The 26,275-nt window shown below is 40.5% G+C and overlaps 2 protein-coding genes across 3 annotated transcripts in view; both read left to right on the top strand.

Moving 5' to 3' along the window:
• Positions 1 to 640: 640 nt before the first annotated feature.
• Positions 641 to 12,147, top strand: hao2 (hydroxyacid oxidase 2 (long chain)). Of its 2 annotated transcripts, none has more exons than XM_061053541.1 (9): positions 641 to 733; positions 1,997 to 2,054; positions 5,751 to 5,903; positions 7,358 to 7,509; positions 8,900 to 9,183; positions 9,537 to 9,755; positions 10,598 to 10,756; positions 11,492 to 11,561; positions 11,689 to 12,147. In XM_061053541.1, exons 2-9 carry the CDS (start codon positions 2,038 to 2,040, stop codon positions 11,742 to 11,744), a joined length of 1,110 nt encoding a protein of 369 aa, XP_060909524.1. In that variant the 5' UTR covers positions 641 to 733; positions 1,997 to 2,037; the 3' UTR covers positions 11,745 to 12,147. The 2 variants fall into 2 exon arrangements, with proteins under 2 accessions (XP_060909524.1, XP_060909523.1); XM_061053540.1 differs by having other exon boundaries at positions 9,534 to 9,755.
• A 1,199-nt stretch (positions 12,148 to 13,346) lies between these two features.
• Positions 13,347 to 26,275, top strand: part of si:rp71-68n21.9 (kelch-like protein 9) — a 13,309-nt gene continuing 380 nt past the window's right edge. The window contains exons 1-11 of the mRNA XM_061053538.1: positions 13,347 to 13,558; positions 15,340 to 15,393; positions 16,905 to 17,026; positions 17,168 to 17,340; positions 17,556 to 17,688; positions 18,314 to 18,510; positions 18,825 to 18,900; positions 19,735 to 20,292; positions 20,665 to 20,844; positions 21,447 to 21,560; positions 23,629 to 26,275. The exon at positions 23,629 to 26,275 is cut by the window's right edge and continues 380 nt beyond it. Coding sequence (XP_060909521.1) covers positions 13,362 to 13,558; positions 15,340 to 15,393; positions 16,905 to 17,026; positions 17,168 to 17,340; positions 17,556 to 17,688; positions 18,314 to 18,510; positions 18,825 to 18,900; positions 19,735 to 20,292; positions 20,665 to 20,844; positions 21,447 to 21,560; positions 23,629 to 24,125 — 2,301 coding nt within the window. The 5' untranslated portion in view covers positions 13,347 to 13,361 and the 3' untranslated portion in view covers positions 24,126 to 26,275. The remainder of the gene's footprint in view (positions 13,559 to 15,339; positions 15,394 to 16,904; positions 17,027 to 17,167; positions 17,341 to 17,555; positions 17,689 to 18,313; positions 18,511 to 18,824; positions 18,901 to 19,734; positions 20,293 to 20,664; positions 20,845 to 21,446; positions 21,561 to 23,628) is intronic.

Here is a 26,275-nt window from a genome sequence, read left to right as displayed (position 1 = left end):
TGATTCACTCTTTCAGACAAGCTAGACACAACACACAGGCAAATAGAAACCTCTATAATTAAAAGTACTCATTTTACAATGTCAAACCTGGTGATGTGATGTTAGATGGTGTTTTCTATTGGAATCTGAATTGTTTAATGTCTCCTGTGTTACATTGGCAAGATCAAAAATATATATTTTTGGTATTTAAAACACATTTAGATTACATTGATTATTAAGTTAAGGTGATTATTTATGTAAATTAAAAGATACAGAGGTTTGCAGAAAGAGAAGGAAACACGAAAGGTGAATAGGGAAGAGGTAAACATGAGGAAAAGGAGAGGGAGGGGTTAAGGGAAGATGAAGAAGGAAATGAAAAGGGATAACGGATAAGAATGGAAAGGAAGGAAAAGAGGGAGAAAGGACAGAATGAGAACAAGGAGGTATCAGATGCTCCTACAGACAGCTGACCTGGGGAGCGTTTGGTGTTTTTTGGAAGAGCGAGAGAGAGAGAGAGGGAGAGAGAGAGAGAGAGAGCGAGGCCAGGACCCAGAGTGCTGACGTGAGGCTTAGCTGGTGTTGAGCCGCTGTGGGGGCGGAGCATCACACTGTGAAGGGGAGGGGGGGGCGGTGGGTTTAGGGTGGGGGGAGGTCGGGTGGGGAAAAAGGGGGACGGATTGCCCTCTGACACGACCCTGTCATATGAGAAGGGAACCAACAAGTATTGAAGGCTGACGAGATAGCTCAGATAAAGGTAAGAAACTGATTTTATCCACTCCAGAAACTTTCTTTGTACTGTTCGAGCTTTTCTGGATTCTACTGTATCACCTTTATCCAAACGTAAACTCAAAGTTGTTTTTTTTTAACTAGATACATAAAAAATGGCATCTAGGATGTGTTTATCTTTACTGTTACAGGCCTCCTAACTAGTTTATCTAAGCAGGCCTGAGTGACAAAAACAAATAATGTAACAGAAGCTGGTTTAACCCTCAGCTTGTTTAGCATAGCACTCTAGATACCATACACCAGGTGTTCTAGAATTCACCTGCACAATGTGCCCTCAGCAGCCCATTCACTGGACACCTTTCACAGCCTGCACAGGACAGAGGCTCACATTCATCCCACACACACATGCAGACACACTGGGAAAAACCGATAGTATAAAACATTTTAGTATGAGAAAGCAGAACTGCCTGGTGGTACAATAAATGTCAGGAAAATTAAGCATATTATATGAATAAAAATGTAGTAATTGTGTCATTTAACAGAACATGTTTTTGTTAATGTCCCATTTTACACTAAAAGCTAAAACTTTTTTTTTTTTTTTAAATAGAGCGTGATTGAGGCATTTAACATTAACAGAAGTGTGTATTTTAACATTATGTGTACAACTGAAACAGGCATTAAACCAGAGGTCAGTTTTTTATTTAGTAGAGACACTAAGTTTAGAGTCAGATTATGTTTACCCTCTTTATAGAAGTTGACTGGAGCTTTAAGAATGGGCCTTCATTCAGTATCGTACTGCCCTCAAGTGTTCAGAGTTGAAAGCTTACTGTATAGTATTCATTTATACGATAATGTATTTTCTTACCACATAACATCTGTGTGTGCTGTAGAGCTTAAAGAGGATTAGTTGGTTCATATTTTTTTTAAAAACATGAATAATAACAAGAATAATTTAAATACAGGAATAATGAATTAGGTGCTCTCTAGTGTTTGTTGGTTTGTCTTTTGCTAAATGTTCACGCATAACCGACAAACACCCTGCCTCCAAAACTTATTCATAATTATTTCAACACTTGCTATGATTTACAGTAAAGCTTGTTTAATAGCTAAAAATAGGATGGAGTTATCTATATCTAGGAGGTGGTTTTGACAGAAGTGTAATACAGAAGTGGTAAATCTTAATACCCGTCATTTCTAGTAGTAGTAGTGCCAATATAGAGTATTTGAAGAGTGGTTAAAGCAGTATTGATAAACTCCTGTGCTTTGTCTTTATGTTGTGGACTGTTCACAGGTTATGAGTCTGCCAGGAGAAAACAGTCCTGCTGAGAGAGAATGAGTATAAGTTATCGGTGAGTAAATGTCTGCTTGCTTTCTGCCTGCTCACATTAACGACTGTCTATTTGGTCAGAGAGAACATACTCTTAAACTACTGACACAGCAGGATCTACTTGTTTTTTTTTTTTTTTTTAAATGTAGTAGTTTTGCTGATTTTTGTAAGTTTAGGAAGAGACACTGTCATGGTCATTGTGTATTTTTATTATCTGTTTTGCTGATTATAACAAAAGTTGTTTGTTGAATGTTAGAAATGAGCCATGACAGCTTTTTTGATGGATGGAGTGAATCGCCATATTTCTGTTATCTTTAGTAGTTTTGAACACTGATATTTATTTCTTTTTAACCTTGAATCATTATTATTTTTGTTTGATGAATGAAATCACCTTGAACTCTGACACCACAGCATAACGTGTAAAAAAAATCAGCTAATGAAAGTTATTATTATTAAAGACATTTGAGAAATGTTCAACAAGCTAGTATGTTTTCTATTTGTATGACAACAGCCTGTGCAGTTTGTCCATGCACAGTTTGGCTCCATACAGCCAAAGGGGATACTCTGATCACTGCTTATAGTGACACAAAGTATACAGACACAGCACAAAGCAGCGTCAGAGGAAGAAAGAGACGCTGTACTCTACTCTCTGTTGTCGTGAAGTAACTGTTCAAGAACTTTGTATTCTTTTGATGAGTAAATTATCAACTTAATGAACTTGTTGGAAAACTACTGTCGATTTAAGTTCTGTGAGTTGACCATTCAACTTATCACACATTTCAGAACCACCTAAGACCTTGGCAATTAATATACACTATGATAACTGCTGAAACTTTGCAGTGTCAGGCTTACCCAAAAGTTGCTTTGGCTTTTACCTTTCAACGTCGGCTGTATTTAGAATTTTATTCTACTTATATAAATGGTCTTTTTGTGTAGTATTTTTGTTCATTCTCACTTTCAATATAGCCTGTTTTTTGCTGTGACTGATGTTTTTCTAGTACTAGCCAGTGTTTCATTGTTGATACTGGAAAATGTGTATTAAATTAAGAGGACTTAAACAAATATAGAATGCTAACTTTTTGAATAGGTAACCAGATTTTAGGAGACTCAGGGGAACACTGCTCATTTTGGTGAGGAACATCAGAGAAAAACAAAAAGGTTTTGAAATATTTAACTTACTTTTGATTGTTTCGTCTTGTTTCATCTTCTTCAAATAGTCAGTAGCTTCATAAAGAGTCCTGCAGAGTCCTGTTTGAACAAAGGTCATTCATTTTTAAGCATTAGTTAAAGCAGACTACTGTTAATAATAACAACTGCAATATATTTATTCTATACCTGTAACCTGCAAATTAATTGTATATTGTATACTATATCGTATTATTTAATTGTATTTCTTATTTGAATATTTGGTTTTAGTATTTGTATATTTCTGATATTAGGCATCTACAGGCTTGCTCCAACAATATTTCGTTGTACTTGTACAGTGACAATAAACATATCTTATCTTTAAACATTGATATAAAGTGTATTTGGCCCAAATACTGACTTTGAATATAATTTGTTAGGTTTTACTCAACAGTGGGCACATGGTTGCTAAGCAACTAAAATGAGCAAACTAGCTTACATGAGTGATTGATTTTGACATTTCACAGTGTTGTTTGAAGTCATAAACTTTGAGTGGATAGAAAAAAATAATAAACAAGTTATATTCAAAACGTACAATTCATCTTAAAGATACTTACATGGATGCTTATCTGTGAATTGAAAAGTTTAACAGTCTGCTAAGGACGTTCATATCTTACTTGTTGGAGTATGAAAAGCGTCTTCTATCAACTTTAAAGAACGATAAGGACACTAAACTCTATTAAGTAAAAACTTCACTTTCTTTTTTCGTTATAAATCTGCCCCCAGAAAAAAAAAAAGATGTACGACCGTTTTCTAACACTGTCACGAGGTGCTTGCAATTTTTTGGAAGGGATGCATTTCTTGCAATAACACCGGAGAAAACTGTGCACCATTTCCGCCTCTCTGGTCGACTAGTGATCACTGCTGGTTGATGGACGCCGTTTGTGATTTTACCTGGTAATACCGACTTGACTATAGCCCCAATCAATAAGATTTGATCTCACATAAATGTATTAGCTTGACTTCTGTTTGTTTATCACCTGCTAAAATAGCTTAAATCAGCTCATTGAGGGAAACACCTGTAAACAAAACATTTTAAAACAGAGTTCTTCTTATATAGCACACCTAATTTACAGTTAACATTAAGATACAATACAATATCTCCTCTACTGGTGTCATGTCAAGAAGGACAGCAAAGTAAAGGTAGGCTACAGTCAAGGACAAAACCAACATACAGAAACAAAAATTAAGTTGTGGAAAAAATGTCGAAATGTTCAACTCTTCCACTTTCTCATATTCGTTTTTTATTCTGTGAAGATGTATGCATTTATTGAATTTTTTTTAAATTGTGTTCAAATTTGAACTAGGTGTAGTTGTAGAAGATAAATTATCATTTGCATAAATTGTAGTTATTTTTAGAAATAAAATATTGATTTTGCTTTAATTATATAGCCCATTAAAGCAAACGTTTTGAAAGCAACTTATCTTTACTAATGTAGTAACTTTAGTTAAATCTTGTCAGTATTTTATCTGTATTTTTAAATGGTGGTTTTGCAGTATTTATTTAAAGAGGATCCAAATTCTTGGTTGCAAGGACACAATGTTAGCTGTTGTGTAGAGATCAGAATTACTTCCTTTTTTTTGTCAATGTGGACATGATTCAGACTGAACCTCTTGATTTTTAGCAGCTTTAAAAAAAATTAATTAAAGTCATTTGAGAGAGAAGATTGTAAAAAACTCAGTTTATAAATGTGTGTGTGCTGCACACAGCATGTTCATGTGTATGCATGTGGAACCACAGAGCACTGTGTCGGACGCTTCTTGTCCTCACTATAGTCGGAGTCACCATCAGCACATTTCCAGCTTGTGTAAACACAATAAGAGCAGGGGTCTCTCTCAGGTCACACACACTGTACGTGGCTTTCATCATCTCTCTGTTCAAGTTAAATTCTGACTGACACAACAGCAACACTGAGGACATGAGGAATAAAACAGACAAGGATTGATATTTATTCTAATTTTCATAGAAAAAGAAAAAAGGAGTTACTTTATGTACTCAGGCAGGTCAGTTTAAAGCTGAGTTGTTGACTGCAGGGTTTTGGTACATTTGCTGACACGGGGGGCAGTGACACTTTGAGCAGAGATGTTGCAACTTCAGTCCTTCATGGAGGCTTTGTCATGTGCGTGTGAGCGATTTTGTTTATGAAAAAAATCAATCATTTGTGGTAAGTCTTGAAGCTGAGTCATTGCATGAAAAGTGTTTTTTATTTTGTACTTGAAGTGTCCGTTCTGTTGTTTGTGCTTGCAGCTATTCTCCTCGCATGCAAATAAAAGAAATGCAGTTTCCAGATGACACAGGAGGACTGGTTGTCTGTGCAGTGATGTTGTGATAAATGACTGGCTGTGTTGGGTCAGCAGCTTTAAGCAATCAGTACTGATAGTCTGAATGCAGAAGTTTTATTCTTCAACGTGTTTGTGCATATGTTCATTAAAATATGTAAGACTTCAGAATTCATGTTAATTTCTGCTAAGTGTCACATTCCTTTTCTGTAAATGTTTAAATTGATAACCAATGTCCTCTGTACCCGCACAGAGAGGGGGGTCGCTGTGCAGAGATGGCTATGGTTTGTCTGACAGACTTTGAGGAGTATGCAAAGGAGCATCTCTCAAAGGCCACCTGGGATTATTACGCTGCTGGGGCAGACGAATGCTGCACCAGGGACGACAATCTGCTCGCGTACAAGAGGTACAGTGGAAGAAATCAGGCCCTTTACTTAATTTAAAGTTATCACAAATACACAGCTGTATGCATCTCAATAGTGTATTCACATTTAAAGACACAGTACAATGGGTCAAATGTTAGCGCTGACTCATCAGAGTTTTTAGAATAATACAGATCTGTACAGTATAGTGCATTTTCAGCTGGAATGATTTATTTCTATGTGGCCTGTGCAGCAGCTTTATGTCTGTGTAAGGGACACTCATAAGGCTGCTCTTTTAATAAAATCATAATAATAAACTTTATTTATAGGGCACTTTTCAAAACAGGGCTACAAAGTGCTTCACTAATTAAATTAAATGAAAAGAAAAAAGAAATGTGAGGAAGACAATTATTAAAAATTTAAAAACGAGTTGATGGGGGATGAGACAACACGAGAGTGACAAGTGATTTAAATTTAATGGTAATAAAACAATGTAAAGACAAGTAGATCAATAAAGATGAAAGGGAATTCAATAATGTAAAAAGAATGGAGAGGTCGTTCCAGAGGGTTGGGGTCCTGACGGAGAGGGCCCGGTCACCTTTGGGTCCTCAGTCTCGATTGTAGGATGGCTAGCAGAACCAATAGTGCTGAGGACGTCAGGTTACAACCGGGTAGTAAGGAGTCAGGGAGGAAGTCATAAATATACTTTGGTGCAGGTCCAGAGCGTGCTTTCTAAGTACTCTTCACTTTTTGTTGGTATTGCTTATTATTATTTAATTCCTATTGCACAAATATTACTTTATTTCCTACTGCTATACTGTGTATAAGAACAGCTGTAACAACCACATTTCATTGAAGGATAAATACAGTATTTCTGATCCTTATTCACATAACAGTCTTGATATACAAACAGACCTGTAATCATCCCTGGTTTTAAGTCAAATAACATTCTTTCTTTAACTTAAACTCATGTGAAGCTGTTGTATTGTAATCAATCAGTAGCAGGATATGTTATATATTACTCAGTGCTCTTCCTCCGCCCCCCTGTAGTTAGTCAGGAACTGTTTTAAACGTTGTTTTATAGGAAGAAAATCCAGGGCAGTGTTTTTTTCTCTGTTTCTCTTCATGCATGTGTCTTAGCTCTCTTAATGTCTTCATGAAAACATTTAATCTGCTCTTCCTCTCTGTCAGTGTGTTTTGAACATTTATGTTTTAAGTTACACAAGCCTGTTGTTACTGATTTGTTGCTGGTGTGTTTGAGGTCAGGTTATTCATTTATTCCCAGCGGGAGTAAAGGTTGGATTATGTACTGCAAAAATGATCAATCTTGTTTTAAATAAAATAAGTGGAACGTATATTCAAAGGTCTAAGAGTTGTACAATTGTATGTTAGAAGAAGTGAGACGTTTTTTGAGGGAATATTTCAAACACAAACATATTTGACATTGGCTGTCCTGATCTAATGAAATGTTACTGTTTTGCCCGTGCTTCTCACTCAGGATCCGTCTGCGGCCTCGTATCCTGCGGGATGTGTCAGTGAGCGACACGCGGACCACTGTGCAGGGGACAGAAATCAGCTTTCCAGTCGGTATAGCACCCACTGCCTTTCACTGCCTGGCCTGGCATGAAGGAGAGGTGGCCACAGCTCGAGGTGAGCGTTGATCCCTGGGGGAAACAAAGTAAAAGAACATTTTGAGTCAGATGGTTAGGAGTTAACAGAAGCCAAAAACAAAAGGAGACATGCTTGAGAGAATTTCTACTATACTATATAATAATATAGTAATACTGACATGGAGAGCAATCAATATGTAACTCTGACATCTAGTGTTCAAAACGGGTACTGCAAAACATTGGATAGCGATGTCTCCCCCCTCCTCCAGAGAGTCTATGTGCAGGTAGGTCGCCATGTTGCGGACACTGAGTATTCAGTATTAAACCAGAAATGCATCGGCCTATTTTTCAAAAGCATTTCAAATATTGATCCTAGTTTGAGCACATTTCTGCTCGTGGAGCTTATTAGAAACATGCAGAGGCTTTTTAGGTCGGGTACAATCACTTCTATCTGAACCAGTTCTCTTGCCCGCTTCCATCGCTTCAACACCTGTTGGTTTGACCTGATAACTGCTCTCATATCTGGCAAACTGAGGGGCGTCCAAAAGGGCCGTGTGGGGGTGCCTTAAAACCTCCTACCTTCTCTGGTCCAAACAAATCCAGAGCATTCAGGAGCAGAATCTGAAGTTAGAAGGAGGACATACTGACTGCTGCATTGTTGTCAGAGAAGCCAGCACTTCAACATAGCATGTTTCCTTAATGTCTGATCATAGAGTAAGGTCACTTTATCATTTCACTCAGTAGATATCTTACAGATTGGACCTTTTAACATTCATTTTAGGCATGGCTACCTAATCATTGGAAAAGTTAAATCAATGTACTTTTTTTTTCTAAATTGGAGCAAACAGTATTTATTGATACGTTAAAGGATTTCTCCCTGAACTTCTTCTGAGATAGTTTAACAGTCCGTTTTGGTTTTGCTCAAGTACAAGCATCAGGGTTTTTTGTGAGTAATTTAATTATAGGTACATATAGGGATAACATTGACATTACGTCAACATTTAAAGTTAAATTGAGGGGTTTTGGGGTCCTGCTTTGATGAGATATTAATTTGATATTTTAATGTTCATGACAAGTTTGGATTAAACAGTCAAGTTTTTAACAAAAACAATGACTGTATACATTTCTAACACTAGATGGCAGCATATTCTTAATAATCTTGTCCTGAGGGGATGGTAGTGTTGGTCTTTTCTCTTCTGTTTTATCAAACAATCATCCAGCCATTATTCCTGTAGAGTTAATCTTTTCCAGGGCAACACACTGACTGATTAGTACAATTAATACTGCTGATAAATGAAAGCAGACACAAGAGGAGACATGTGTTATGTAAGACCGTTCCCCACAGAGTATCTAGCTTTTACTGACAATCTCAACGTGTGAACTCAAACTTGAATGACCACAGCAATGCTTTCTGATCTCTCGTCTCACAGCCACAGAGGCTCTGAACACCTGCTACATCACCAGCACTTACTCCACCTGCTCAGTGGAGGAGATCGTGGCAGCGGCACCAAACGGTTACCGCTGGTTCCAGCTGTACGTGTACCGGGACAGGAAGCTGTCTGAGCAGATCGTGCACCGTGTGGAGGGGCTCGGCTACAAGGCGCTGGTCCTCACCGTGGACGTCCCCTACACGGGCAAGAGACGCAACGACATCCGCAACCAGTTCAAGCTCCCTCCACACCTCAAGGTCAAGAACTTTGATGGAGTCTTTCAGGTAATGGTATTACATGTTCATATTCAAGATGTTATTGAAAAGCAAAAGACATAGAAGAATCAATCGGACAATAGAAATATTTTAGCATAAAGCTGAAGACAATTGAAAGGAATGAGATGTAAAAAATCTGCAATTGTTATAATAGTTTTGATTGAGACATCCCTAGAGACAAAAATACAGTCTGTGCATCTACGTCATGAAGTATGCATGCATTAGAGATAACTAGTCTGGCCTAAGTTTTGGGCTGCAAGTCCTTATCAGTAAAGGTGAAAGCAGAAGAAGCAGTCTTGGGTACACGTCTTTTTCCTGTAGATTCTTACAGCAGTTTTATTTGCACTACATAAAAAAAGCAGGAGACGGCAGGCCCAGAGGAGTACGGGATCCCGGCCAACACCTTGGACCCCTCCATCAGCTGGAAGGACGTGTACTGGCTCCAGTCCATCACCCGCCTGCCCATTATCATCAAGGGGATCCTGACCAAGGAGGACGCTGAGCTGGCTGTGGAGCACGGCGTCCAGGGAATCATTGTGTCTAACCACGGGGGGAGACAGCTGGACGGAGGCCCGGCCTCGGTACTGACTGACTGTGTTTCTTTAAAAGTTATACTTTATTATTGAGTTTCTTGTGTTTTGTTTACAGACAGGGATTCAAATGTGCAAACAAGTCTGTACTGTAGGATTTGTCAAAGTAGTATCGATGCTTGTGGTTGTATTGATTGAATGAAGTTGAATGAGTAATTCAAATAGAAGTCAGCAGCATAAGTAGTAGAAGTTGTGGTGTGTCTCTTGAAGCAGTTGGTCCAGTACACATCTAAAAGTAACAGAAATAAGAAGTAATGGGGCGCTGGTGGCGCAGTGGTTAGTGCGTGCGCTGTATGTATGGAGGCTGTCATCTCAAGCAGGAGGCCCAGGTTCACATCCCACCTGTGGCCTCCCTCCCGCATGTCACCCTCCCCGACCTCCAACCCTATCCACTGTCCTATCTCTCCATTAAAGGCCCAAAAATAAATCTTAAAGAAATAAGAAGTAATAGCGTTTTCCCTTATTGGACTAAACATATTAATGCAAGAAATTTTATGGAAGCCCAAAGCAGACAAACATCCACACATTTGCTTTCCTCAGTTTTCTTGTGATAATGAGTAGATCTCGATTTTTGTTCTTGGCTAATGTATCTCATATTCCCAGTTTCATGTAACGTCCCCAGAATAATAATAGTGCTTGTGGTAGAACTTAGATGTACTGCAGCTACTATGAGCCTGTTGTGATTTTAGGTGGTCATGGTTTTCCTCAACAAAGTCATACTCTGAGAAAACCCAGCAAGTCGTTTGTTAATATTATAACGTCTGTTCCAGGAGGCTTTAAACTGTTGCTTTAGGTGCGTTGACCTTGTTTCTTTCCTCCTCTGTTGCTGACAGATTGACGCTCTGTCAGAGATCGTGGACACGGTGCAGGGCAGGATCGAGGTCTATCTGGACGGAGGAATCCGGACAGGAAGTGATGTACTGAAGTCGCTGGCCTTGGGAGCAAAGTGTGTTTTCATTGGCCGTCCAGCCGTGTGGGGCCTTGCATACAAGGTACAAACAACAAAGCTTATCGCTATGATACTCTGTTAAGTTAACAAGTTAAACCTCAACATACTTTCCTTCAGTCCTTTGAGGGAACAAGTTTATCTTGGTGAGTTTAATTGGTGGAACCTTGGCCATGGTTTGAGGTTTATAACATTTAGTAGAACAGTTAAGCGCCTGTAAATGATGTGCTTTCAGATGTAAAATATATCCATGAAATGTGTCTCCTTCTAATTGAATTAATATCAACAAAGCCCCTTCTGTGGGGGAGGATAAAGAGTCCCAGTCAAAGAACGTCTTTATCAGTCTCATCAGCAGCAAACAAGTATCTCGTTCTTATTGGAGTTGGCTGTGGCTCAGTTGGTAGAGTCGGTCATCTCTTAACTGGAAAGTCGGAGGTTCAATCCCCAGCTCCTGCAGCTACATGTCCGATGTGCCCTTGGGCTAGAGACTTAACCTCGAGTTGGTCCCCGCTGCTTTGTCTGCAGCATGTGAATGTCTCTGAATGGGATTAGTTACTTCTGGTGGTTTACACAGCAGCCTCTACCATCAGTGTGTGAATGTGTAGATGTGACATGCGGTGTAAAAGCACTTTTTCATTCTTTCATTCTTTTTCTTCATTCAGAAGACATGAAAAGCGCTGTACAAACTCAAGTCCATTTACTATTCATTTTGATTGTTGTAGACATGACAGGTTAGTGCGTTTGGCTTGTATCTTCATTATGGTCATCTGTGTCGTTTCAGGGGGAGGAAGGAGTAAGGGAAGTACTGCAAATCTTAAACGATGAGTTCCGTCTGTCCATGGCTCTGTCAGGTGAGAAATGAGAGATCAAGTCACTCAAATCAATGAAAGTTTGGATTTATTTTTATTTTTTTGGATAAGTGCAGCTATATTCTATCTCCACAAAAGCAACAATTAAGGGTTATATTTTCTGATCCAGGTTGCAGGAATGTGGCAGAAATCAACAGGAACCTCATTCAGTTCTCTAAACTCTAACAGACCAGTAGAGGGCAGCACTGAGGACAATAACATTACAGCACCCACTGAACAAGGACTCACTACTGAACAGAAACCACCGGGCCTGAGACTCTCCATCATGACAGAGAGACTGACAGAGCACAAAACTCACGACTTTATCATGTCAGGAAACATTCGAGCAGCTTTTGATATCTTATTTGTCAGCATGTCAGAGTGTCTGTGGAAAACTGAGGGCCGACTGCAGATAAAGCAAGTTGATACTGAAAGTGATTTTGCTTTTGAATTGGAGGGGATGCAGGCGTACTGAGAGAGTCAATCTTTTGGTTTGATGTAACAGATGCAACTGATCATGATGACCTACACTACAGCTAGAGAATGCTGCAATGGTTGTGGTTGAATAAAGGCCAGCTGAGGTGATGAAGATGTGTTGGATCTTTTCTTGATCTGTCCTTCTTGGTCTTTTTTGGTTTTGGTTTTCCAGAGTTAAACTCAAGTAAATATAACACCAAAAGCCATTCTGTTTGAGAACATTCAGCTTTTTTAAAGAGGGGTTGTACGAGGTCGCACCAAGCTGCAACCTCCGGTGTTGAAAAATGAAGCCAATGCAGAAGTGCAAAATGCTGCGATTGTCCACTTGAGGCTGGCTGCAGAATCACCAGAAGTCACGTACACACCCATTCAAAAAAGCTGTTTTACAGCAGAAATTAACAAGTTACAGCCTGGTTAAATCATTAAAATAGATCTGATTAGCTCATGTCTCGATCTGCACACACTGTACGGAGGTTGAATTTTTGATAACTCATAAAATGTAATTTCATGAAGGATAAGAGTTATTCACAAAAATGGCGTGTAGCTGACCTGATTGACAGATGGGTGCGATGTAACGGTTTGTCAGGAGGCTTAAACCCCGTCTCAGCTGCAGATCTCAGCCTGTTGGCTGTTGACAGGATTTCCATCATGGTGACTGCCATCAATGGGACTCCAATGCCCCCTGCAGGAACAGATGGGTGACGTCACTCAGGCTTTGTCAATTAATATATACAGTCTATGGGTAACAGTCAAATCAGTGAGTATAGTAAATAAGTGTCAGAAGGTTAGAAGAAGCAAGTTGCAGAGTCTGCAGGGAAACTTAGTTAAGTACTGCAATGGATGGGAGCAGCAGACGTTCATGTTGAAGCCAACTAAAAACATTTAATTGTACATATTTTTATTACTTTATCGTGCCATCAGGCAGTCTGACTGTGCATCCATGTCAGCACTTCAGTCTGCCTCTTACAGCTAGGACCGGGATGAAGACCTTCTACTGTAGGCAATAAAGAACTGTTGAAAAGTACCTCACACAACCTGACCTGGATGCTACTTCAAAGTACAAAAAAAAAGGAAACTCACAGTCTTAGAAGGCTGAACAACCATTTTCCTCTTGTCATTGATAAGAGATGTTTCACTTGTATACAATGAAAAATCAACATTAAATGTAAAATTCATCTTTTTAAACAACATGTTCCTCCACTAAGGTTACAAAGACCTGTTAGTGAGCCACTTTGCTCAGAAACAAAAGACAAATTACACAACAGCTTGTGAAGCATTTTGCTTATTTCACTAACAGTGTGTGACGATGGTTTGGGGTGTGTGAAGATGCAGAAAAGAAAAAGAGAAGCAGCACAGGAAGTGACTGAGGTCTCGGTTAAGGCAAAGAAACTCTCTCACACAGATGCTTCAGAGTTCTGCAGACATTTTGTGCTCCTCCACGTTCATCTCAAAGATCTGGTTGGTATCAACATCAGGCTGGAGGGAGGACTCGGGTCCGGTCTGCTGCGGAAGCTTTCTTCCAGGTAAGTCACTCACAGGTGTCTCTTTTTTTGTTGTTCATAGTTTTCATAGATTTAGCTCCATCCAGCAGGTACAGTGCAGTGCACCACAATAACGTGCATGGTTTGTTTTAAAGCTGAACAGGAAGAAACATTCAGTGTTTCTGCATTTCAAATCACCTGTTTCTCCTTTTTGTGTGAACAACTTTCTGTCTTTGGTACACCTGTCGCTTCATAAAGAGCCGGCTCATGCATGTCACTGCATAAGAAGAAATGAAAAGTTGTGGCCTCTGCTTGGTTTGAAGTGAAACATAGATTATACTATCCATCGATGTTCTTCTTACAGAAAGTCACAACAACTCAAACTACTTTTAATTTGCACTAAAAGTTATCCCTCAGTACAGACACCATAATGCAACAAGGCGTGCTGTGGGAGGTTTGTTTAATTCTTCCTAAATTGAATCATCATCTCAAGTGTTCAGTAACAATAAGAGTGATGTTGGAATGAAATTAACTCTCAAAATATGTTAAATACAACAAAATACTGAGTCCAGTTCAAAGAAAAGAAAGAGACTTCTGATGGGACTGTGGGCTTTAGATTCAGACGGAGCCTTAGTGTTGTCTCTTCTTTGAGTTTGGATTCATTTATGTACATTTTTTAAATTATTAAAAATATTTTCATTATTGTAGATGTGCTCTGTGGCGCCGGTAGCCTAGTGGCTTGTGCATGCACCCCATGTACGGAGGCTGTAATCCTCCAAGCAGGTGGCTGAGGTTCAAATCCGACCTGTGGCTCCTTTCCTGCTTTTTCCTTCGCCTCGGTTTCTGACGCTGTCCACTGTCCTGTCTCTACAATAAAGGTTTAAAAAGCAGAAAAATGAACCTTTGAAGTAGATGTGCTATATGTTGTTGTAATTTTTGTGCCTTGTGATAAACAATGTGAAAGTTTAAACTGCGGACCCCGGGGAGAAAAGCTTCTCGCTATGATGAAGCTAACAGGGATCCAAACAAACTGAGTATAGCAAAGCAAAGTTACAAGTGATATCGTGTGTGATAGATCACACTGTGGATGGATTCATGATTTGTTTTTGTTTAATAAAAGTCATCCAACAATTTCAAAATGTTTTGTGAATGTTGTGAAAATGTAGAAAGTTACAGTAAAAGAAGAAATTATTCATCAATAAAATAATTAACTTCTCCAAATGTTCCTGTTAAAGATTTCAAAATGACACGATTAGACGATTACCCCGGCCCCCGTAACATTTTCTATTATGTTTTTCATTTGTGAATAATTTAAAAATCTAAACTGCCATCCCTTAGCTTCAACTGTGAACAAACTTCTGCCCAGCTGCTCGACACCTCGACTGAAAACAGAGTTCAGCGGAGTCCATTGAATGCGACAAAACAGTTTGTCTTTGTCCTGTAGCTCCCAATATTTAGAATGATTAGTCCAAAAGGTTAATAAAAAAAACGTTTGTGCTTTAACAGCTAAAAATCAGCCCAGAGATCTTGACACCTGTAGTTTGATCTATCAAGCAAAATAACTCCAGATGTTTCCCATCGTCATCACAAAATGCTTTACAACATCACACTGAGCAAACCATTCTCACTAAATTTCGAAATGAGAAACAGAGAAGTAGTCAGAGCTGAGTCAATGGACAGAAGTTGTTCTATTTTTGTGTACATGCAAGAAAGTCGAACAGCTTCTCCTCTCACAGTTCAGTTCTGAGTCAAAACAACAAACTACGACCCAAAAAAATGGAGCTATTTGTGTCGACTAAAACTCCTTTTTTCTCTCCATGTAGGAGATCTCACAGACGAAACAACAGTCCCCGCCCCCAAGACGCCAATGACATGGGGTAAGATGTTTTTGAGCTTCAGTGATCAGTATTTTTTATATTTCAATTTTTATCCTCTGGATGTTAATGCGGCCTATTTGTCAGATTTAATATGAATTATTGGATTTGTAACTCACTGGATGTGAGTCTTAATTTATGAAATATAAAGGTAAAGTATTTGTCCTGATTGTGCTGCATCAGATCTTGTCCTTACATTATTTTTTTATCTTGAACCAAAATACTGTAATGTTATATTTCAAGTTTAATGCTCTGACAGGAACAACAGGAAAAGGAACTACGTGTTTTATAATTACAAGTCATGCATCTAAGCCCTCTGACCCTGTTAGTTTCATATTTATAAATCCATAGAAGTCCACATACATGTAGCAGGTGAACACAACCTTTTCACAGAAAAATGGCAAGACTCACTGGAATCATCAAACATGCAGCACCACCCAAATCTAACTGTCAGAACTTTACATGCGTGCAGCAGAAAGGAAAGCAATCTGCTTTGATTAACTGAGGATTTCATGTGAAACCTCTAACAGACGGTTATTTTCTGTCACTATGTGATAGACCATAAAGTATTTTTAACCTTGAATCTTGAAATACTACTGAACAAATGAAGCATTTTCTAAGGAAAGCTCACACTAAAGCAATAAATAAACTCACAAGGTTTACAGAGGTTTCCTGCTGATAACAAGACCCATTCATCAGTCAGAGATTTACAGCGCATAACCGTTCTGTGTGGTTGCTGTTGTTCTTTGTCCAATGTAAAACTTTGACTACTACTTACTTTTTTATAAAGGAGACAAAGTCAAATGCAACACATGTTTGCCGTTTGATGAACAATAAAAGGTTGAGCGTCCTCTGTCATTAAACTTTAACCTGTATGTACTGTATATGATGGATTCAACTGGTTCCTCCTTTACAGGTCAACATGTAATTTAAAACAGAAACAGGTACCTTCACAAGCCGCTCCGAGGAGGCGGGGCTTCTTAGAGGAAACACACTCCATTAATCAAACTTCAGATGAGAGCACTTTAAAGTTCGAGCTTTAAGTCATGAAGTGTCAGCTAGTTCAACCAAAGGAAGTGGTTTCTGTGCACAATCTATGAGGAAGTGCTGAGAGAAAAACACTCTGAAAGGCGACCATGCCAAACAGCCAAAAGAAATGATTGTAACCTCCAAAAGCAGAGACATTTTATTGTCATTTTGTTAGGTTTGAAAGTGAAACAACAAACACAGAGGAGGAGATGTGGGCGGCTCTCAACCAGACAGTCGGGGGTTCGATCCCCAGCTCCTGCAACCACATGTTTGATGCGTCCTTGGGCAAGACACTTAACCCCAAGTTGCTCACACTGCTTTGCAGAGCGTGTAAATGTGTATAGATGGGATAGCTAATACTGATGGACACTTTACATAGCAGCCTCTGCCATCAGTGTGTGAATCTGTAGGTTGGTGCCCTGCGGTGTAAAAGCTATTTGAGTAGTCAAAAGACAAGAAAAGACCATTGACCATTTGCTTTGCAGGGCCAATGGAGATGACAGCGGGCCGGGGAGGCTGAGCCGCAGGTTGTCTCGTCTGGGCAGACATCAGTCAAGGGATCCTCCAAGACCCCCAGCTCAGCCGGAGAGACCTCCTGCTCAACAAGGTGAGCACCGATCATCTTCACCTCCATTTACTGTTGTGGTTATTAATCAAACCTGATACTCTACTTTCATCGTCCTGCTGCAACAACTGCATCATAACTTTCCTCATCTCTTGATGTCTTTGTTAAATTTTGGTTTGATAGATGACAGGCCTGCTCCACCCCAGGCTCAGGCTCCAGCTGCAGCCCCGGCTCCTCTGCCCCTGCCATTGGCAATGCCCCCGAAACGCCCTGACAAATCCACAAAGCCCAAACTGCCCCGCCGACCCCTGAGCAGGGTGTTCAGCAGCACTGAACATGGAGCAGCTGTGTTGCAGGTACATATGTGTGACTTATTAACCTTTACTGGACACTTTTCAATTGATAAAGGTGATCCATTACCACAAATATGAGTATATTTATGCACACTGGTCCTCCTTAGTCCTCCTGTTGTAATCCATGCTTTTTTTCCACTAATAGTAATTACGCCTACTTATATAAAATTCTACATTTTTGCTGACTCATGATAAATCATGTTTTTATTTTCCTTCAGGGCTGTGATACTTTTCGGGGAGACGAGACTCTGTGCGATGTCGTTTTGATTCCTGGAGACAGCAAAGAAAAGTTCCCCGTGCATAGAGTCATCATGGCTTCTTCTAGTGATTATTTCAAGGCCATGTTTACAGGTCAGTGTTTCTGTCTACATAGGAATCATTGTATGTTTAAGAAACCCTGTCTGGTTGATAAGAAAATAAAGAAGAAGAAACAGGCCTTTGTTAGTGATTGATCATTTCCACCAGTGATGTTTTAATGTACAGACTTTGCTGCCAGAGTAAATGTCGTGTGTTGACATTCTTGAGATCCTTTCTCCTCATATATGAAGGGATTGTTTGACATTTCAGACTTAGGATGAAGCTTTGCTTAAATATTATGTAAATACACATTACACTCAGGGCTGCATTTTTGATTCAGTGAAGAAGTTACACTTCTCTGTTTTCAGGGAGCTGTTACTAATGCTTTCAGTTTTATATAAACACGCACATACAGTATAGTAAAAGAAAAGAGGTAGGACTCTGTTCTGCTTTTGACTTCCTTTTTCTGCAGCTCTAAGGGACAAATTAGCATTTGACTCTATTATTAAAAACAGTCATTTCAATATCCTCAAACAGTCTGAACAGACAGGATTTACAGTCTCTGTATAGTGCTGACTCTGCACTTTGCCTGCTCAAGACAAATCCTCTAAAACGATGCAAACTCGCTCGTTCACCTTGTCTCTGCCTCTTTCTGCTCCTCTTTTTTTCTCTCATCCAGGAGGCATGAGGGAGCAGGAGATGAGAGAGATCAAGCTGCATGGCGTCACCAAGTTAGGTTTAAAGAACATCATAGACTTCATTTACACGTCCAAAGTCAGCCTGGACATGGGGAATCTGCAGGACACACTGGAGGCTGCAAACTTCCTTCAGGTCATGCCCGTTCTCAGCTTCTGTAACCAGCTGCTCAGCAGTGAGGTGAGGGGCTTTTTGTTGTTTTGTGGCATCACACTTTTAAGACGATGCTTCAGTTCATTAACATCAGGTTTTATTTTAAGATACGTTTGAGGTCAAGCTCATTAAACTTCAAGATTGTAGGACACGTTCAATAAGCTGCCTCAGGGGTGCTGTTTTTTTAATGAGGCTGACCTCTAATGTGCACGTTCACTCTCCTCAGATGTCTCTTTTTCAGATATTTATGAGTGATGCAAGATTGCTCTAAATAAAAGCTGCAGAGGGAAGTTCATGCAGAGATTGATTTAACTTATAACCTCCCTGTGTTGTTCATGCAGATCACTATTGATAACTGTGTGGAGGTGGAGCGCATCGCCACTGATTTGCTCCTGGAGGACGTTCAGCTTAATATAGGTGAGTGAGCAGAGGAAAAGAGTACAACCTTTTGTTAAACTTAATAAATATATGGATGATATAGAAAGGGGTTGTTGGCATAAAGTTTGTGTCCTAGAGTTTTTCTACTCAGAAAATCCTAAAACCAGCCCATCAGTCAATCAATCAATCAATCAATTTTTATTTGTATAGCGTCAACTCATAACAAGTGTTATCTCGAGACACTTTACAAGAAGCAGGTAAAATACCTTACTCTTTGTCTGTTAACATTACAAAAGAGCAGGTAAAAAGACCTTACTCATTGTTATGTTACAAAAAGCAGGTAAAAGACCTTACTTATTGCTATGTTACAAAGATCCGGCCTATCCATCATGAGCACTTTAGCAAAGCAGCAAAAGTTACAGTGGTAAGAAAAAACTGTCTTGTTAAAAGGCAGAAATCTTCGGCCGGATCCCCGGCTCATGACGAAACAGCCTTCACAGGCCTAGACTGCGCCGGGCTTGGAAAGGGATAGGGGGAGAGATGGGATAAGATGCAGGAAGAGGGATAGAGAGCAAGGGGGTGGGTCCACTGGTCCATTATTAATACCAGCTGTTCAAACCAAAGTTTAGTATATCAGATATGTAGCCTGGCATTACAACCTTACTAATTCAACAATGTGAAAAAAAACATTCTCACATGTAATTTGTAAAATGGAATAAGATACACATAAAGTTATTTAGATAAGTCCTGAGTTGTCCAGCAAGGAATGTTATCTTTGTAGAGTCCATGATGTTACCATGCTACTAAAAGCAAATTAAAGCATTCAAGGCTTGATCCAAAACAGAACTAATCAATGTGGATCCTCTGTTGCAGGTGAGTTTGTGAGCCAGAACCTCTCAGCGTTGGTGGAGAGCGGACGCTACCTCCAGCTCTCTGAAACCTCCATGGCCAACGCTCTGTCCAGTAACTCTCTGGAGGGTTTCTCTGAGGTGGAGCTCTACAACATCGCCAGAGGATGGCTTGGCCACGACCCTCCAAATCGCCGCTCATCCGTCTACGCTCTAATGCGTCATATACGCTTCCCACTGATGAGCCCCGGCGAGCTGATCGGGATCTCCCAGGATGACGAGGAGGGAGGAGACTCCATGATGCGCTCCGAGACGTCCTGTGTGAACCTGCTGCTGGAGGCCAGCAACTACCAGATGATGCCTTTCATGCAGCCGGCTCTGCAGACTGAGCGGACACAGATACGCTCCGACGCCACGCACATTCTGGCTCTGGGTGGTGTGATGAGACAGCAGCTGGTGGTCAGCAGAGAGCTGAGGCTGTACGATGAGAATACAGGTCACTGGAAGGCGCTGAAGCCCATGGAGGTGCCGCGTTATCAGCATGGGGTGGCTCTCCTGGGCGGCTTCCTCTTCATCGTTGGAGGTCAGAGCATGCATTGTTCACACTGTTTATTATCAGGGCTACAGCCACGCCGAGCAGTCAGACCTTTGGTTGTTGAGCCCCCATTTAAGGATTTTGACAGGTAGCCACGTCCATAAGCATACCCTGATTAACTGTCCATTTTACCTTAAATGGGACCATTCATTGTGAGCCAATTCAAAAAGAATGGCAGACTTTCAAGTGGCTGATGATCACACTGAATATAACTTGAGTTGAACCACTACAAGTATGACCGAAACATAAAGCAATTCATTTCTGAAAACAAGACTGACTCACTGGTTATAATCCATAATTCCTTTTATTAACCGCTCTCTCTCTCTCTCTCTCTCTCACTGCTTGTCGTCCACGCCTCAGGTCAGAGCACTTATGACACCAAAGGTAAGACGGCCATCGACAGCGCTTACCGCTACGACCCGCGCTTTGACAAGTGGCTTCAGATCGCCTCACTCAACGAGAAGAGGACGTTCTTCCACCTGAGCGCTCTGAAGGGGAAACTGTACGCAGTCGGAGGGAGGAACACCTCAGGGGAGATTGGTGAGCTGTCAGTTTATTAATGTAGTCAATTTGTTTTTTGCTCCATTTTTGGACAAACAATAAGTTGAGAGCAGACAACAATTAAAACGTGCAAAATGGTTCGCAGATAAAGTGCAGAGTCATGATCACAGATTACAATTCATGAACACATCAGGCACTGGCCAATGGTCTCGCGTTTTTTGTATTTTACGATCGAGCCAAAGGCTTCAAGCGGAGCGAGATCTGTCAGTTTCAAGTCATTCTGGAGAAAGTCTGTAGAGGGGGTCAGAAAAAACGAAATGCTCTGTTCATGAGCTCAGTACGGACACGAGGAACAGACAAAAACGTATTGGCAGAAAAATTTAAAATGGACTGTTGTTGTTGTTGTTGTTGTTGTTGTTGTGATCTACCTCAAATTCAACAACAGGATTAAATGCTTGAAATAAAAAACAATCACTGAATGGCTTTTAAAGTTTCTCACACAGACGTAATTGTACTTCTACACCCACCACATCTTCTCAATACAGCTTTTTAAACAGTTGATGCTTTGACTACAGTTTACAAGAAAAACTCAAACGTTAATCAGCGTCTCTCTCTCTCTCTCTCTCTGCCTCTTCGAGCAGACACGGTGGAGTGCTACAACCTGAAGAAGAACGAGTGGACGTTGGTGAACAACATGGTGGAGCCTCACTACGGCCACGCTGGATCAGTTCATGGAGACCTCATGTACATCTCAGGTAGGGTAACAATTTCCAACACACACTCCATGTTTGACTTCAGTGTCAAAGTGTACAGGCATTGATTGTCATGACTCAGAATATGCACCCAGAAATAAACAATCGACCAACCATATGCTTACTTTTGCTGACAGCTTGAACTGTGTCTGTCTCCTTAATCTCCATTAATGAGGCGGATGAATACATTGTTGGGTTTCACTTTGCATTTTACATCTTTAACTACCATCATTGACTGCAGTTACAGAAACTTTAATTTAGTCGTATATATGAAACCAACATGGACAGTTCAAGGGTTCAGAGAAGCATTTCTGAAACACCCTCTCTGAGTGATTATGACAGACACTTTGTACAGCCGAGCATCTGAACAGACTTCCTCTCTGAGGTTTTAACAGCTGTCTCACAATGTCAGACAACTTCTCCCTTTGATACTCAGAAAGAAAAGGCATTGTTCGCACCAGAGACGAAACTCCCCCACAAAGGTTATTTGTGGTGTCTAACGACAGACTTGTAATGATGCTATCAGCTGAGAAGAAGAAGAGATTCAAAACACGATGAACTAGATGGATTCCCATGTGTTGAACAAACAACGTAATACATTTGAATAAAAACTCACAGGCTGAAATAACTCTTAAAGAAATGAAAACAAGGTAAGTACTGTGCAGGGGTCAGGTTTAGCTGTTAGCTTGTTCAGCAGTGTGACTGATGGTGGAAGGGAGGAGAGACTAAAGGGTTAATCTTCCACTTAAAGGCTCGGTAACATCTAACTGAAGGTCACATTTCAGGGAACAAAATATGTGATGGGTAACTTATGAGCTCTGCGCCTGTCTAAAAACCCATCCTTCATGAATGACCTGAAGGGTTCTTAGACATTTGAAACCTACAGAGCTCACAGTCTGATGTTCATGTTTATTTTCAAGCTCTCGTTTCCTTCCCTTGTCTTTGTCCTTCATGCATCTCTTGACACATCACAACACATAGATTTGTGGCAAATTTTTCAAGCAATTTGCAGGGTTATGTAGTAGGCGTCACCTGCACGCATGTGCACAGGAACCCATTGTTTAAATGTGTCAAATACTCCACGGGGGACTTTTAAATGAGTCATGAAGCGTCTTCCTGTGTGACAGAGCGCTTCGGCTGATTTTGGTTTTTGCTACAGAAATCATGTATTACTGATGCATGTAAATGGACATATTCACAGTATTTAAAGAAAAGAGTGTGAAGCAGCATGCAAGCTGATCACACGGGTCATGTGATATAAACATAATTCCGCCTGCTCGCTCATGGTGGATTTTCCGGCTGTGTTCACATGCATTCATCAGCTCACCCTAATTTCTTGCGGGAATGTTAGTAGGGGGCTGGCTGGAAAAAGTCTGAGTAATGTCAAAAAATGTTCACACATGCAGCTCTTCCTAAAAGAATGTCGGGACATTTTTCAGGATTTTTGTGCATTTATGAAAACAGCTTCAAAGAGTTTCTTTGCCGTCTATATTCAACAAAAGGTTTCATTTCACAAAAGATGAGTAATTAAATGAGCCTCTATTCTATGTCTGACCTTTCTGAAACCACTTCCTGTTCAGCAGTAAACTCTCAGCCTGAGCTGCTGCAGGTTTCATGGACAGGAAACTGTATTTTTTTTCTCACATTGAGAGCAGAGGCAGAAGTTTCACGTGTAAGACTGAGAGGCAGGAAACACTATGACGTTCAAATGCGTCTCAGTACTTTGCAACAAAGTCAGAACCCCACAACTGTCAGGGGCTTAAATGTGCTGTTTAAACAACAAATACTGCGCTCCAAACACAAAGTATACTTATGTGTTGACCTTAGAATCGTCCTCACTTTTCACCCCCATACGGCGCCCCTGGTCATCTCCCCTTACAGGTCAAACTCAGGCTCGGTGTAAGATTAACATTAAAAAGGAGCAGAGGAAGAGTGTAAAAAAAACAAAAGTTAAAGATTATTTCTCCAGACACTTTATGAGCCTTTGAACGAGTCTAAACATAGTTCCAGCAAGACTTCTTTAAGGTGAACATACTACATTTATTTGATGGATCTTCTTCTGTCTACTCAGGTGGCATTACCCGTGACACATTCCAGAAGGAGCTCTGGTGTTACGATCCTGTCGCTGACACGTGGAGCAGACGAGCCGACATGATGGAGCTCCGCGGCCTGCACTGCATGTGCACCGTGGGAGACAGACTCTACGTCATGGGCGGGAATCACTTCAGAGGCAGCAGCGACTACGACGACGTCCTGGGCTGCGAGTATTACAGCCCGGAGGCGGACCAGTGGACGGTGGTGGCGCCGATGCCGCGGGGCCAGAGCGACGTTGGCGTGACGGTGTTTAACGGGCAGGTCTATGTAGTGGGGGGGTATTCCTGGAACAGCAGGTGCATGGTGGACATTGTGCAGAGGTATGATCCGGAGCGGGACGTGTGGGACAGAGTGTTCAATGTGCTGGAGCCTCTGGGGGGGATTCGTGCTTGTACCATGACGGTACACCTGCCGGAGGGGTCTGTGGACGAGGCCCAGATACAGGACTGTCCACTGCCCACGGCTAAGAGCTGAGGAGCACCAGAGACAAGAGGGTTCTTCTTAGTTTTGATGCTGTCAGAAACGGGGGGAGAAAATATGCAAAAAGGAAAAAAAAAAACGGGTCACATGTACGGGTAGCAGCTGCGTTGGCTAGGTAGCTAAAATTAGCCTTCAGAGGTTATTTTTCCAAAACTTCACCACCTGAAGTTCCATTTTCTGTCCTCACATTGCACCATTCTTGCTTTTGTGTACTTTCTCAATCGTCCCTCTCGAGTCTGCTTGACATTTCCTTCTTTTTGGACATTGTAGTCGTTGTTTTCACAGGTAATAGTTTTATCAACTTGGAGGCAAATTTTTTTTTTTAAAAGTCTAAGCATCCCAGCGGTTAAGAACTGACAAGTTAGACAGTTTTACCGTCAAGCACTTTACCATCGCAGGTGCCTTTTTCTGTCCTTCTGTTGCATATGTCCTGCTCTTGTGTTCTTTCACGAGCTATCCCACCTCTCAAACTGGCTTCAACTTTGATTCCTTTTGGACATTATTGTTTCAAAGGGTGACGTTTTATCAGATCAACCTCTGAGTCAAACAGGTCAGTATTAGTTAGTTGGTCTTTGGAGTCCCATCGATGGCGGTGGCCATGCTGGAAATGCTGTTTCAACCTAACTTTCAGTCAACATAACGAGAGGTTAGGCAGGTTTTAAGCGTCTTGAGCCCTCCCACCCCACACACAGTATGTGCCATCTGAGCCATGAGCTAATCAGGCCTAATTAATTTTTTTAACCAGGCTGTAAATTTCTTTAAAACTCCTTTTTTTTCGGATGGGGTGAGCATGCAGGGGTTGAAGAAACCAGTGCCCTATTGAGTAAACTTTTACTGCCACAGCATTGAGTACATTTTCATTAGCAACCTATAAACAAAGTTTCTATCCTTCAAGTTCATATAGGTTAGGCCTACCTTCTTTGAGAGTGTTCTGAAATACTTTTGTTTTATTGTAGTTTTATTGTAGTTTTGTTATAAACACCTCAGAAATGATCATTGATTGTGAAATGTTATTATCTGTGAATATCTTCAGTCTAGTAGGCTTGTGGTATAGTATCTTGAAATGCTGGCAAGTGGTTATTTAAACACGAAATCGCGTATGGGCTGTGGGCCTAAATTTTGGAAAAAGTCCAGGGCCTTTTTTTAGCCCCAGTCCATCCCTGTGAGCATGTGACTTCTGGTGCTTCTGCAACCAGCCTCAAGTGATCACCAGATGAAGTTGCAGGATTTTGCACTCACTTTTAACACAGGTTGCCGCTTGTTTCAAGCATGAGATGAGATGTGATGTGATGTGATGTGATGTGATGAGATTCAACTTTATTGTCATTACACATATACAAGTTTAGAGTAACGAAATGAGGTTTGGCATCTCACCAGAAGTGCAAATAAGCAGAAAGTGCAAGAATCTGTGCTATGTACAAGTAATTACAAAATTTACAGATGTAGACTAAAAAAAGTGAATTATTGGGTATATATGGCTGGATTAATGGGATGCTATAAATATGAATAAATGCTATAAATATAAGTATATTCTTCAGATTATAATATACAGATTAAGGTGCAGTGAGCATGCTATACTAGTTTACAGATAATATACAGAATATGGACATATTTTACAGGTCGATAACTTATTGAGGTGATATGAACATACTATAATACAAAGGATCAAAGGATATTTCTTCTTCATAATAATCATCATAGGTTTTAGCTCCCTGAGGATACCTTACATTGCAGCAGACATGGAGGTTTTTATTTAACTACTGTCACACCAGAAATGGAGAGGAAAAAGAGCAAATAAGAGATGGAGTGGAATGTAAGCTCAGGCAGCAGCTGCAAGCGTGGTTAGTTAGCTAACATAACATAAGCCTTAACAGTTCTTTTATCAAGCAGCTTGCATTTAACCATGCAGCCTCTCTCCTTCACTGTGTGGTCGTAGTATGAAATCTATCCTCCCTTCTTAAATGACCTAGTTATAGAATCTTTATGGACATTAAATGTGTCTCTTCTTAGCCAACGTACAGATCAGACAAGTCAGGATCAGTCTAACAACAGGTAACTCCATCTCTGATTTAGGGGTTTTCTGTTGTTGTTGGTGGAAACAGACTTCAGCGTGCGATCCAAAAGCAGTCACAAATGTGTCTTTT

Source organism: Labrus mixtus, chromosome 13, assembly GCF_963584025.1.
Source record: "Labrus mixtus chromosome 13, fLabMix1.1, whole genome shotgun sequence".
In the NCBI taxonomy this organism is placed as follows: Eukaryota; Metazoa; Chordata; class Actinopteri; order Labriformes; family Labridae; genus Labrus; species Labrus mixtus.
This window is presented reverse-complemented; position numbering and strand designations above follow the sequence as displayed.